The sequence below is a fragment of the Leptidea sinapis genome, chromosome 22, assembly GCF_905404315.1.
Source record: "Leptidea sinapis chromosome 22, ilLepSina1.1, whole genome shotgun sequence".
In the NCBI taxonomy this organism is placed as follows: domain Eukaryota; kingdom Metazoa; phylum Arthropoda; class Insecta; order Lepidoptera; family Pieridae; genus Leptidea; species Leptidea sinapis.
The window spans coordinates 6,166,485-6,179,307 of NC_066286.1; the positions used below are offsets into that span (position 1 = coordinate 6,166,485).

At 33.9% G+C, this 12,823-nt stretch overlaps 1 protein-coding gene and 2 non-coding genes across 3 annotated transcripts in view; 1 reads left to right on the forward strand and 2 right to left on the reverse strand.

The window, feature by feature from the left end:
- Positions 1-12,823, reverse strand: part of LOC126970780 (neurobeachin) — a 421,762-nt gene that overhangs the window by 296,628 nt on the left and 112,311 nt on the right. Inside the window, exons 5-6 of the mRNA XM_050816853.1 lie at positions 2,062-2,162; positions 1,370-1,465 (exon numbers count right to left, since the gene is read on the reverse strand). Coding sequence (XP_050672810.1) covers positions 1,370-1,465; positions 2,062-2,162 — 197 coding nt within the window. The remainder of the gene's footprint in view (positions 1-1,369; positions 1,466-2,061; positions 2,163-12,823) is intronic.
- Positions 631-703, forward strand: Trnaa-agc (transfer RNA alanine (anticodon AGC)). The gene has a single exon. It is a non-coding gene; the product is annotated as a tRNA-Ala (tRNA).
- Trnaa-agc (transfer RNA alanine (anticodon AGC)) lies at positions 11,278-11,350 on the reverse strand. Its single transcript has one exon. It is a non-coding gene; the product is annotated as a tRNA-Ala (tRNA).

The window sequence follows — 12,823 nt, forward strand, 5'->3', positions numbered from 1 at the left end:
AAAAAATAAGAATGCTGGAAGAGTTTCGAGCGCCACTTCTTCTCTGTCAGAGCGTCATTTGTTTCCGAAGCGGTAATAGTGTCTAGTATATTAGAAATGACATCAAAAAGAATTCTAAAGTTTCATTTCTAAAGTTTTAAAATTCAATTTTGAGAAAATAAATGCCTTTTATGCCACCTGCATCCTTAATCTTTGGCCGATTATAGTGGCGTGTCCGCTTCATTCTGGACCTTATTAAGAGATATTCAAACTGAAGGATTATATCACCAAGGTTTTATGAGAAAAAGTCACGAGACGAGCAAACGTTCATTTTATCATAAGTTATACGCTCTGCTCATTACAACGCGGTGCCCCTCAGAATTCTTGATTGAACCCAAAATTCTGAACGGCATAGCAACTGCGCCCGTCACTTTGAAAAATATGTCTTATTAGCGCTGTAATTTCACTAGCTCCAGCGCCATTCAAACCGCAACACAATAATAATACATTCACAGTACGGTATAATTTATTATTAAATATTCACCTTGCATCAGCTTTACGTGCTAACTTAATATCAAGTCCGTTACTATTGTCTTGTAATACATTCTTTTATAAATTAAGTGGACTCTAAATTCAACATGACAAGCAACCGGGGGCGTAGCTCAGATGGTAGAGCGCTCGCTTAGCATGCGAGAGGTACCGGGATCGATACCCGGCGCCTCCAGATATTTTTTTTGTTATAGTTTATATCTTAGCTTTATTAATATTTATTAGTGCAAATTTTGCGACTAGTGGTCATCAAATCGAGCATGATATTAATCTTCTATTTACTTTTGTTCTCGGAGTAGCTGAAGTACCTATATAATATCTACGTCACTATCATTGTAACATATCATTCGACAATAACGCGGCGGCCTCGACAATCTCTATTTCTCATTTAAGGCCGCTTTCTTTTAGATCTCTCATGAAAAATGAATGAGGTTTATATTTGCTGACATCGAACGATATGAATCTGTATTAATTAATTTTTATTTCGAGAATCCATATAGTTCAAAAGACAATTATATTATTATCATTATTATTATTATTATCACATTTATAAAAATACTAATCAGTAATCCTGTAGATTGGTTGTAAAAGAGATTACTAAATCGCGCCATATGTCGGATAGTAAATTACCAAAAGCAAAATGTATAAAATACCAATCTCAGATCGTCACCTAAAATCGCGATTGGATATTGAAATCGGCCGTAATTCAAAATAGTTGGTGGGATTGATACATTTTAATATTCTAGTGTTGTTATCTGTATTATAGTTTTACACTAAATAAAAACTCCTTTAAAAGTTTTGTTTTTTTAAAACCATTATATTAAATAATATAAATACTCACCGAGCCCTTCCGGCCCGGGAAGCTGAAGAACACGTCGGGGCCGTTCCGATGTGGCATCTGGCGCAGTACGTTCAGCAGCTTGGCGGAGTGTCGCGGCTGCAACAAAAATTTAAATTATAATTATTACAACAAAACAAATTATAGTCCGTGAAACGTCCAGTTCAATAGATAAAGTTTACTATGGTAATAATTAATATTGCATTTTAGAAGTAACACGCCTTAATCCTTAAGCGACGTAGTCTGAAACAATAGTATTTTGTTCGTATAACAAAGTAAGTACATAAACTAATGAATAAGGCAAACATCTGTAATTCCTACTTAAATGTTCACAAACCGCGACGGTGGCATCTGGCGAGCCGCGAGACAAGCGTGCGCCAGATAACTCCACAGCCTCCCCCGCATTAGAGACTCGCGGCTACCAGGGGTACATAAATCGGAGAACGTCGAGTAATGCGGCCAAATGCAATTGCAACGCAATAAGCAGCAGTGAACAACGTTGCAATGACTATTTAATTCCGTATCCTGTACAATGCAGAGTACTGATGTTGAATTAAGTAGAAATAAAGGCATCCTTTGCATAAATTGAAACATTAAAACAACTTACTTAACCTTTTTCATGTTTAATATTATATATACGTAAGTATGTATCCCTACCCTGTGCTTATAGAAACATTAAAAACGTTGCGACTTACCCATTTTCCATTAACGGCTTTCATCGCATTGAATAATTGTTTCAATTCTTTGACTGTTACGCTGTAGCTTGCCAGGACACCCAACATCTCGATAAGAAGATCTACAAACAAACAAACATCTTAAATAAAACACTTTTTAAAGGATTAAAATGCCTATAATTAATTGTAACTTTGTTTTTACATAAGATTGCAAAAAAAACATTAAACAAACTACTGTTTAATGTTCTGCATTTAAATATTTTAAGCGGCATATACCAGATATACAAAATTATATATTTAGTGGCATCGGGCTTACAATAATAACATTGAGCTATTAATTAAACAATCATTAGTTATATAATTGTAGAATCACTCTTCATTTAGATGCATTATCACTCATACTTAACAAATTTACATTAAGGTGATCGAATGATCTCCACATTAAGAATATTTTATGGTTCTGTGTAAAATGATAATGGCAACGTCTTACTTAATTCTTTAAATTACCAAGAGTACAAGAGTGTATTCCCAGTCTACTCCTTGTTCTCCGTACAAATCAGGGATTGACTACTTCTTAAAAACTTCTTAATATTCCCAAGGGTACTAGGGATACATAAAATCTCAGGAATTCATAAGAAACATTCGAGGAGGATGGGTGCATTTCAAATTATATAGTCGTTTCATTCAAAGTAGGGGATTGTTGCTACGAGGGGTCTTTATGATATTCATTGCACATTTTTTACTAGGACAACATAACCGTTATGATAAGAGAATGTAGAACGAAAGTTCATTCGGGAACTATGGGACAATCTATCGATTTTGTTTTTACGACTTTGGGATTGATGCTTTTAATTCAAAACTATGCTATAGTGCTATTGTCATTAATATTTTGACTTGCTAGTTAAAATCCCGCAAAAAAAAATGCATATTTACTTGAAACACAAGTTGTGGCCGGACTTGCCTAGCCTTGCTCAGATCAGATTGGTAAAATTTTACAGTGATAAAATCTCCAATTTTTTTTATATAAAATATACAAGCCTAATTGAATTTTTAAACTCACTAGTACTACACTACTCATACACACTACTAAGTACTGTATAAAATAGGGACTTAAAGCCAGTGTTAAACTTAAATTCAAATTTATATATTTGTATTCAAAACAAGATTTTAAGTCACTTAATCAACGTTAAAATAAGCGACTCAGCCGCGGGTCTCTTTTCTTTTATTAGAATTTCGTGACAATAAAATATATTATTTGTAAAGCCTAAGGGGGGTCGCTACATTTCCATGGTATGATATCATTAAGAATTTTTATCACACAATTTTTTTTAACAATTCTTTTGAATTTTATATTGCATGATATATATGTTTTCTACATTTTATTTAGGATCCCGTTGTGAAAGCTTATACATCGCCATATAAGTTTATTCTATTAAGTCATCCTTATATTTTTTTATTAATTTTAATTAACGCTACCATATATGCAGCACAGTCGTTAATATTATAAACATTATAACAATCGCACTTTGTTATATTAATAATTATTGAAACCGTCCGAAAACGATGTAAAGCTGTGGTCACAATACCGTCCGCACTCGGTATCTAAAATGTCGTTCGGTAAGGCATTGGAATACTGAACACGAGAGATCGGTATTCCAACATACCGATGTTCAGCCTCCGATGCATTATATATTTCTCTTATTTATAGCAGATGAAACCAAGTTAAAATCAAGTAGACTTGCCAAAAGTAGAAAAACGTTGAGCAGAAATTAAACAGCTAACATAAAACCCTAGTATCTATCTACAGAGTGGAACTTTCCAATGTAGAGCTGAAATGCAGCGGCCAGTATCTTTCTTTACAAGAATGTTTTCAAGTGCAATGTAACCGTATGCAGAAAACCTTCAAATATAGCTGAGACAAATAGAAAAAGAAGGCCAATATAAACAACTGAGGTCATTCGCCGAAATGATTTTTAAGCTCTAATGCAACTATAATATAGTAGCACCGGCCAGCTGTACAGCGGATATATTATGACGTTGTGTTTACGACAAACTTTACTTTTGCCAACCAACGCACACGGCCAGAAGATGACGATTCTCGCATTAACTCAGCGATAAATGTACAAAATTGTAACTGCCTAGGGATGCCTGAAATTTTTTTTATAACCCCGTTTGTCCTATTTCTGTGATCTATTTATTACATTAGATATATTTTAGATATCATCATAGATAGATTTTATTCATGATTATTCGAATGAGTTATTTCTCTATAAATAAATAGTCCACAGTTGAGTGAATCGAGCCCCAGTAGTGTGACGTCACAAAACATGCGCCTTAGTAAGCGCCCACGGAGCTCGATCATTGTAATGATTGTTTATTTTTAACCGCAGTATGTCGGAAACTGTATCTTTCACACTCTAACTTAAACCAAAGTGTGAAGAGAATAACAAGGACAACAACATAGTAGAATAACATACCAAAGCGTGCCAAAGCTTTACAACACACCTACGACAATTACTAGAAGTCAGAAGTCACAAAAGTCGTCTCTTAGTAATTTATTTTTGCGCACGAACTTGGCGAGTTCTTTTTATAGTGTATCTTGTAAGAATAAAGATTAAAAAAAAGAATAAGACTGTAAGAGAAACGGTTTAAACAGTGTTTATTTACGTTATTCAATATTTTTATTATGAAATAATGTTTACTGAAAACTACTTTTTTAGAATAAATAAATATTCATCCTAATATCTAATTATAACATAAAAAACATAACACAGGATACAAAATGTAAAAGAAATCCTGTTTTTCCCGCTAGAACCGTACGAAACATATTATCGTACAGAAACTTTATTGAAAAACAATATAATCTAATAAATATAGTGAATAAGCTCAAATGAGCTAGCTCATAATAAATAATAATAATAACATAAAAATCACACTCAACACTGACACAATTAACCCGCAAATCATTGCAATAGATAATACTCACAGTAGTAAAGCCATATCAACATTAGCTAAATCTGCGAATTCAATCGAATAACTCCACAATATAAGCACTTAGATCCAAATAAATAAATAAACACGGTTACTTGTTAACTTTTAAACGCGCCATTTGAACATTGTTCCAATTATTGGTATTCCAGCTATTTTGCAAATTGAATTCCTCTCCCTAAAATTTTACGAGGCATTCCAAACTGACCAAAACGAGTCGACGTTTCACAAATATGTTCCCAGTGGATGTTGTTACGTTGTTATAACTGTAACCGAGTGCTGGCAACATTGGCAATCCAATAATATTATAACAATGTAAGTTTAAATGCAATGAATGTTGTTGCCCGTAGCTATGAGTTATACATGGGTAAGTACTAATGCAAATGTAGTTACAATTTGGTTTTAGTGTTACGATTTCATTTTATGTTATAAATTGCTGGATATTCTACTTAAGTGTTTATAGAGAATCTAAGAGACAATTGTATTCCAAATACTATTAAACATGCCAGAAATAATATCTATTGATTGAATACTTGAAACTGCAACAGACAAGCAAATTGGAAATTAGATACAATCATTATCCGGCAAATGATAATAATATTATACAAGCAGTAGATATAACTCCGCATTATCAAACAGCAGAAAGTGGACAAAACAGTACATATAACATCCTTGATAACACCAAAACGGGGAAGGTGAAAGACATTACGTAAAAAGATGTTAAAACGAGGAGTCCAGATCAACGGCGATACATATGTAAAGTAGAGATACAAAGCAATACACATAGTGATACAATTCAGCACCATTACTCTGCATGTAATAACGGCAGCATCTCTTAATCTCAAGATAAGCCGAAATCCGATTACTCGCAGGATTCACAAATTTTCGTTGGGTGGAATTCTAAACGACTCTCTTACATAAAGCCGCCGGGGAATTACCTTACAGACTCTGAATTCATTTGTATGTATATTACAAACTGGACCAGTATTTTTGTACAACACCATAACATATTTAATGAGTAAGAACCATGTAAGATTTTTTTATCAGCGTTTTAATTAGTTGTGCGCAAAAAGCAACAACATAAGACTCGTTTGTAATAAATATTCCTTATCTTGCTGCTGTATGTTACCCTAGTACTCATGGGAATTAAACTTAACCCTTTCAACAGCTGCATAACGGTTAAATCCCTCATGATTACGGGACAGTCAACGCATGTTTTATATGCTTTCACTGTAATTATGGAAGCATGTTTGTTCAAAAAATAATTAATCCGTATTAAATTTATAATAAATATATACCTAGGTACTGACTTGAACATGTATTCTTTTTTATGACTATTAGTACTTCTCGGTCGGTCAGAAATTAAAAATTATATAAATTTTGTTTTAAATAAATTTTATGACATCGTTGAATATTGTAAGGCGCTAGCAGCTAGACTCTAATTTTAGGCAAAATAAAAATATCAGAAAAATCCTTTTATATTTTGGACATAATAGAGATACTTTTAAAAAAAATTTAGAGACCGTTTTTGGTTTTCTTCATAAGTTCCAGATCACCAAATGATACTCAGCTTACAACTGTGTGATTTATTGATCAATAGTACACCAATAACGTAATCATCGGATCTGATTTTATTACAATGGGACTATTGTACAAATTGACCGTTTACCGATTACCCACAAAGTATATATAGTGCACTAAATGTAATTTTAGAGAACTTTAAATGCCATTACGTACGTTTTTGTTACGATGTGTCGAAAGTGTGGTCATTTAGCAGTTTAAATGGTTATAAAGGTTCCTTTATAATCAATAGGGAAGGATAGGATAACTAATAAAAGTTTACTGCATACTACAGTATTAAGCAGGTTGTGAAGAACTTATTGACATTGTATTTTTTTTAAAGAGGAGGACAAATATCGCGCACCTGATGTTAAGTGAACATCGCCGCGCACATTCTCTTGCAACACCAGAGGAATTACAGGAGCGTTGCAAAGTCAAGTCAAAGTCAAAAATATTTATTGACATAAAATCAAAAGATTCCTCGTCAACGTCAATCACTAAAAATGCCGGCCTTTTTGAAGTACGCACTTTTATTTGAAGGTACCCATGTCGTATCCTCCTGGCAACACCGCACAGGGAAGCTCATTCCTCAGCTTGTTGGTACGGGTAAGAAAGTTTCTTGAAAATTGGAGAAACGCCACTCAGCCAGATGGCGGGGATGATATCGTAATTTGTGGCATGACCTGCGAAGGTGGAATTCGGTGGTAGGAATCTGGTCAAACAGCTCTTCGGAACACTCCCCGTGATAGATATATAGATATGAGTATTTATTCCTGTGCATTTGTGAGCACAGACACACAAGAGTAAAGTCCTCCACAAGACAGGAAGAAATAAAGTTCAAATAGTCCCGCTAAGAGACCGGCTCTTTGCCTCACTTGTTTGATGTACAGTTTAGTTGTTTAGTCGATCGCAAACGGCATCCTCATAGTGGCCTGTCCGCTTCAGTAACTTTAGCTTTGATTCTATAGCTAACGAGTGGTATTAAATTGGATGGGGATTAAAAATATAAATAGCTAGCAAATAGTTTACCCAGAATAATAAAATGTCACTTTTTTGGTGGTCTCCTCCTATTGAAGTAAATTTAAAGATGTCATTCACGTTAAAATCAGCACGAGGGTGTTTCGTCGACATTCACGTGTATTTGCGTGATATGGGTAGGTACCTACAAATTGATATTTTGTCTGAGCATATTATATGTGCGATAGCAATTAGATTTTCATATTTTAGTGCTGATCCCAAACTTTTTCCATTGCTTGAATGAGGTTTATCAAAATTTCATCAAAAATTTAAGCCCATCTGTGATAGTATTACTTAACAGTGGTATATGTTTCCCGTTGGTATTTTCAAAGAGCGCAAAATACATTCCTCCCTCTCCTCCCCTCCGATGAACCACCTAATGACGCTGTGGTTTATGTCCTTCATACTTTTACATTCCTGGTACTGCTGTTTGGTGTTTTGTGGTATTAGATCTTTATATTTTGATTCGACTGAATTATATCTGTCGCGGGTACAATATCGTCATCATACATAGCGTATCCAAACATTTCAAAAATCATACAATTTGTTTGTCAATCAATCACTTATAAAACATTTATTTATCTCAAAATTGCATATAAAATGTCATAAAAGACAGAGGCTACAGTTTTATATAGTAGTATAATGTAAAAATAGGTCACATCACTTGGCCGGAGAATACGAATTTCTATTGATTGTGTAAAATTTATTGAGATATACTTTTACGGCAATTTTTGGTTAGATATGTGTTAGAAGAAGCGCTACAGCAGAAAAAAATAAAGTAAATAGCGCGCGTCGCGTACGTATTATTGTTCTGCAGCTTATCCACCGGTCGAGGTGACTAATCCCGGCATAATCTCGCAACGGAGCGGGTTTCAATCCCGCCTGAGTTAACCGCACGAGAATTACTGGCCTCGAATGCTTTATTGTATTTCTGTATTCAATTAAGTTTCCGTCTCAATTGTCCAGGGCGCGCTAAAGCGCTTCGCTTTGTCTCATTACGTTCCCGTTTCACCGCGACTGGTGGTAAGGTCGCTTTATATTCAGCACACAGGATACTCGGATATTCCCGTTTATTACCTATTCTATACTCTATAAGTTGGTGTTTAACGAAACACCAGCTTCGACTTTAGTTTTACGTTTGTGTCAAACTAACTGTGAGGTTTATTTCACGTCAAAGTTAAAATGTAAACATTATATCGTAAGGAATTTATTTACGTTTATTGCATCACAAATATGTTTATTTACACATATTCCATATCACACAGATAATTTTTCTGTGTTCATAAATCGATGCAACAGAATTTACAACAATTTGAATTGGACGTTTCTGATCTTGTCTACTTTTTACATTCGTTATAGATCGCTAGATACCTCTTTCAAAATCGCCATCTGCAACAATTGTTCCTAGAGACAGCCACAAACGTTACCAATTACTTACCCAATCTCATAATAATAATAGCCTTTAAAAACAATCTTTAGATAGTTTTAGATTTACATTTAGTTTGCAGTACACATCGGCACAGATTGTTTTGCATTTGCGTAGGCCTCCCCCAGGCTCTTCCAGTGTTCTCGGTCATGACATGATCTCTCTGTCTTTTTCCTTCTCTAGGATACCATTTTGTTACTTTTTTGGCCCATATTTCTTAGTAGCCCAGTATTAGGTATCCTACCCAGTATCATTTGAGTTTACTAAAAGTTTGTGATACGTATGCAATGTTTGACCTTTTTCTTATTTCTTTTAAGTTTATTCTATCAATTTTCTTAATCCTGAGTATACTTCTTTCTATGTTATGTTGACATGTTTTTAGTTTGTTAAGATTAACGTTGGTTAGTGTCCATGTTTGGAGTATGCAGGTGTTGTAAACAATACTTTTGAGTTTAAGTGGTAATGACGGGTTTTTATAATCTCTTTTAGGGATCGAAACGTTTCTATGCTATATTAATTCTGTTTTGTATCTGTCCATATTCGTCAACGTAGTCTATTGTTTTGCCCAAGTTATAAAAAAGAAAACTAAATACTTAAATCGTCGAAATCGAAAAACCTCAAAGCGCCGGATATAGCTTGCCGCATTATATAATAAATTTTTAATAAATGGCGTTATCATCGACCGAGTTATCAAATAAGTTTCTTCATCCATACGCAGGTAGCTATAGCAATAATGCGTGTAAATTAACTTATATGATGCTCTGCTTCCATTACTCCAATTAGATCTATTTATTTTCTAACTTTTAGGATTTTTTCACTGCTTGCACCAAATAGCTATCAATTTCACAGAAGTGATATTTGTAGACTCGTTCTAAGGTAAGCAGTCTGCGATCACTTCCGAAATGACGTGTATATAAATCTATAGCATACAAGTCAAAAGCTGCGCGGGTAAGCCATAACGTGTGGCTGGCTCAAGTTCTAATGTACCATTCCGAAAACTATATAAGCCTTATAACAGTTTACGTGACTCATTTATTTTATTGACTTTTGCACTAGTGATTCCTTTCTTATTTGGCTATATGCCTACTATCTATTATTATCTACCTTAGAGTCAAATGCCACAATGATAACTACGACTAAAAATACGATTGGTTCGAGAGCAAAATGTATGTTATTAACAGTTGTATCTTCTTTAATAGGGTAGAATTAATCTATATTGTAATTTCGACTTGCCCAATAGGATCATAATACAAAAACCAGACACTGTATGCATAAAATGTCACACACATTAATATTATTATAAAATGAACAAAGTTTGTTCAATTGTAGATAATGAACAATAGCTCTTCTAACACTAAATCTACCAGAAGAGTTTCATATGTGCTTATAAATAGCTTCGTACAAATAAAGGAATTTTGAGTTTTTTAAGTGGAACTGTGGCATACTGTACATTATTTGTGTGTTTACACAATCATTGTGATAAAGTTCTCGAGTACTAAAGATATTGCCATCAACAGTGGACAGGCGCCGAATGTTCTCGAAAAAGACTCACTCCTGTTATCGTACACATAATGAGTGAACGATGTTTATTTTTAAAAAGATTAAAAAAAAGCATGTTTCTAAACAACATAAGGAGAAAAAAATCCAACAGATCACGTGGAGGGGAGCTGGATCACGACACCCACCTGACCTACTTTCAGGTGTATCGACAAAATAATTTCTTTGTTAACAGTACCAGCAATTTCTACTACAGTGAGTGTTACACCAGCAGCAGTAGCACGGAAGCTACAATTAACAATATTGAATAAAAATTGTTAACAGACATTTATCAAATTACGAAACTTATTATTAAACTGCATGAAAACTCAGGTCGTGTCAAGTTATCTAAAATTCAGGTAAACAATAAATTGTATGCCTAAATTGTTTTAAAGTCGGATTTGTGAGACTTTATTTTATTAGAAAATGCGTACGCGATACGAAAAAGGTATGGCCAATTTTGAAATATCACCACCACCAAGTAATCTTTCTAATGAAATGGCATCTAGAATGAATTGTCATGTGAACGATGCTTGGACGTATGTAAGTTTGCTGTATATAATTATGCAGGCAAAATTGTAGGGAAAAAAAGGGTTGAAAAAAATATCCAAATAAAAAGTTTTAAACATGGACATTTATGCTTTTTACAGCTTTTGGAAAAATCCTGACATTGTTGGGTGCTGCAAAAATCCTAACGATAAAAAGTGATTTGGAGGCGCCGGGTATCGATCCCGGTACCTCTCGCATGCTAAGCGAGCGCTCTACCATCTGAGCTACGCCCCCGGTTGACGCTGATGCCGTAACAAGTAAATGCAACCGATATCATTGAGTATATAAACCAGTTTCACTCGACAATCGTATTGATGTTGACATTAGTGCCGCGGCGCGTAAAACAAAATTCATACTATATTTTTATTAAAAATAGTATTTCAAATCACTTAATCAATATAAAACCAACAATTGGAAAATAAATAAAAAATATTTTGTAGATAAAATGGTACAACCATACCTAGTAGTGGATGTGACCTTCTATTTAGTGAGAAACACCTATGCCAGAAGGCCAAGGTCTTCCATATATCAATTCGAAAATACAAGCCTCAGACCTGAGAAGAACGGGCGCAAGAAACTAAGCGAATATCTTTTTTTTTTAATAAAATTTACTTATTTAATAGGGAAGGGGGCCGTCTCTTCATTCCCAAGGTATGGAATAATTAAGAAACTTAGTTATATTAATGCACCACACCAACTTCTTTTGAATTTCGTAACTTATTTGTTTTATACTTTTTCTGGAGTCATGTTGAAAAAGCATATGAATCGCCCAATTTTATCATAAACAGTTTTTCTATAAAATTCGCTATGTATACCTACATTTATTACATTATAAAGCATTTATTGAGAGGCTAAAGTTAATATGTTAATTTATATTTTAATGATTCTTTAGGAACTAGATTATGAATAGCGCGAATATCCCTTTGCAGCATCAAGACGTACTATAGGGCATAAGACTAGAGTATAATTAAAAAAAACTTGGTACGCCGTAACATGTCAAATAATTATCTAATGGTTTAATGTATATGCCCCAGAACTTAACTAAGCCTTCAATATGGGGTCCCATTGTATTTTGGAATCAAGGGTAATGCCAAGAAATATAGCAGATTCCATCTTTTTTACCACCTATCTGTTTAACAAACTACATGCATCTACAAAATTTCTACAGGTAAAAGTTATTAACAATTTTATATATTTGGTTTTCTTGCTATTTAACAATTAATTATTAATTGGCGCTAAATCAGTACACGATGTCAGATAAAAAGTTGTTTTTTGATACGTAAGAGTAACTTGAATTCTTTTCACTTTGAACATGAGTGAAGTGTCATTCGCAAACAATAATAATAATGCTAGATACGAGGTTCCATACAAAAGTTACAATTAAATGTATGCAGCATAATAAACCTTTATTAATGCAAATTATACCTTAACGCCTTCACGTAAGGTTCCATTGGTAAAGCTATCTAAAATAGCAGCGCGAATAATGAGAGATGCTGCGTCATGAGAAAATATAGAACACGCCGCGAATGATTTTGCGTGATATAAACTATGTGATAAATATAATATTTACTGAAAATAAAAAATGTCGACTTTTTTATTGTCCTAGAAATATGATTGAAAATAAATTCATTTGATGAGATTGGAGGAAGATTCAGTCAACCGGTCATATGATCTGTCTACAGCAAATACAACCTCCGAGGCAATAAA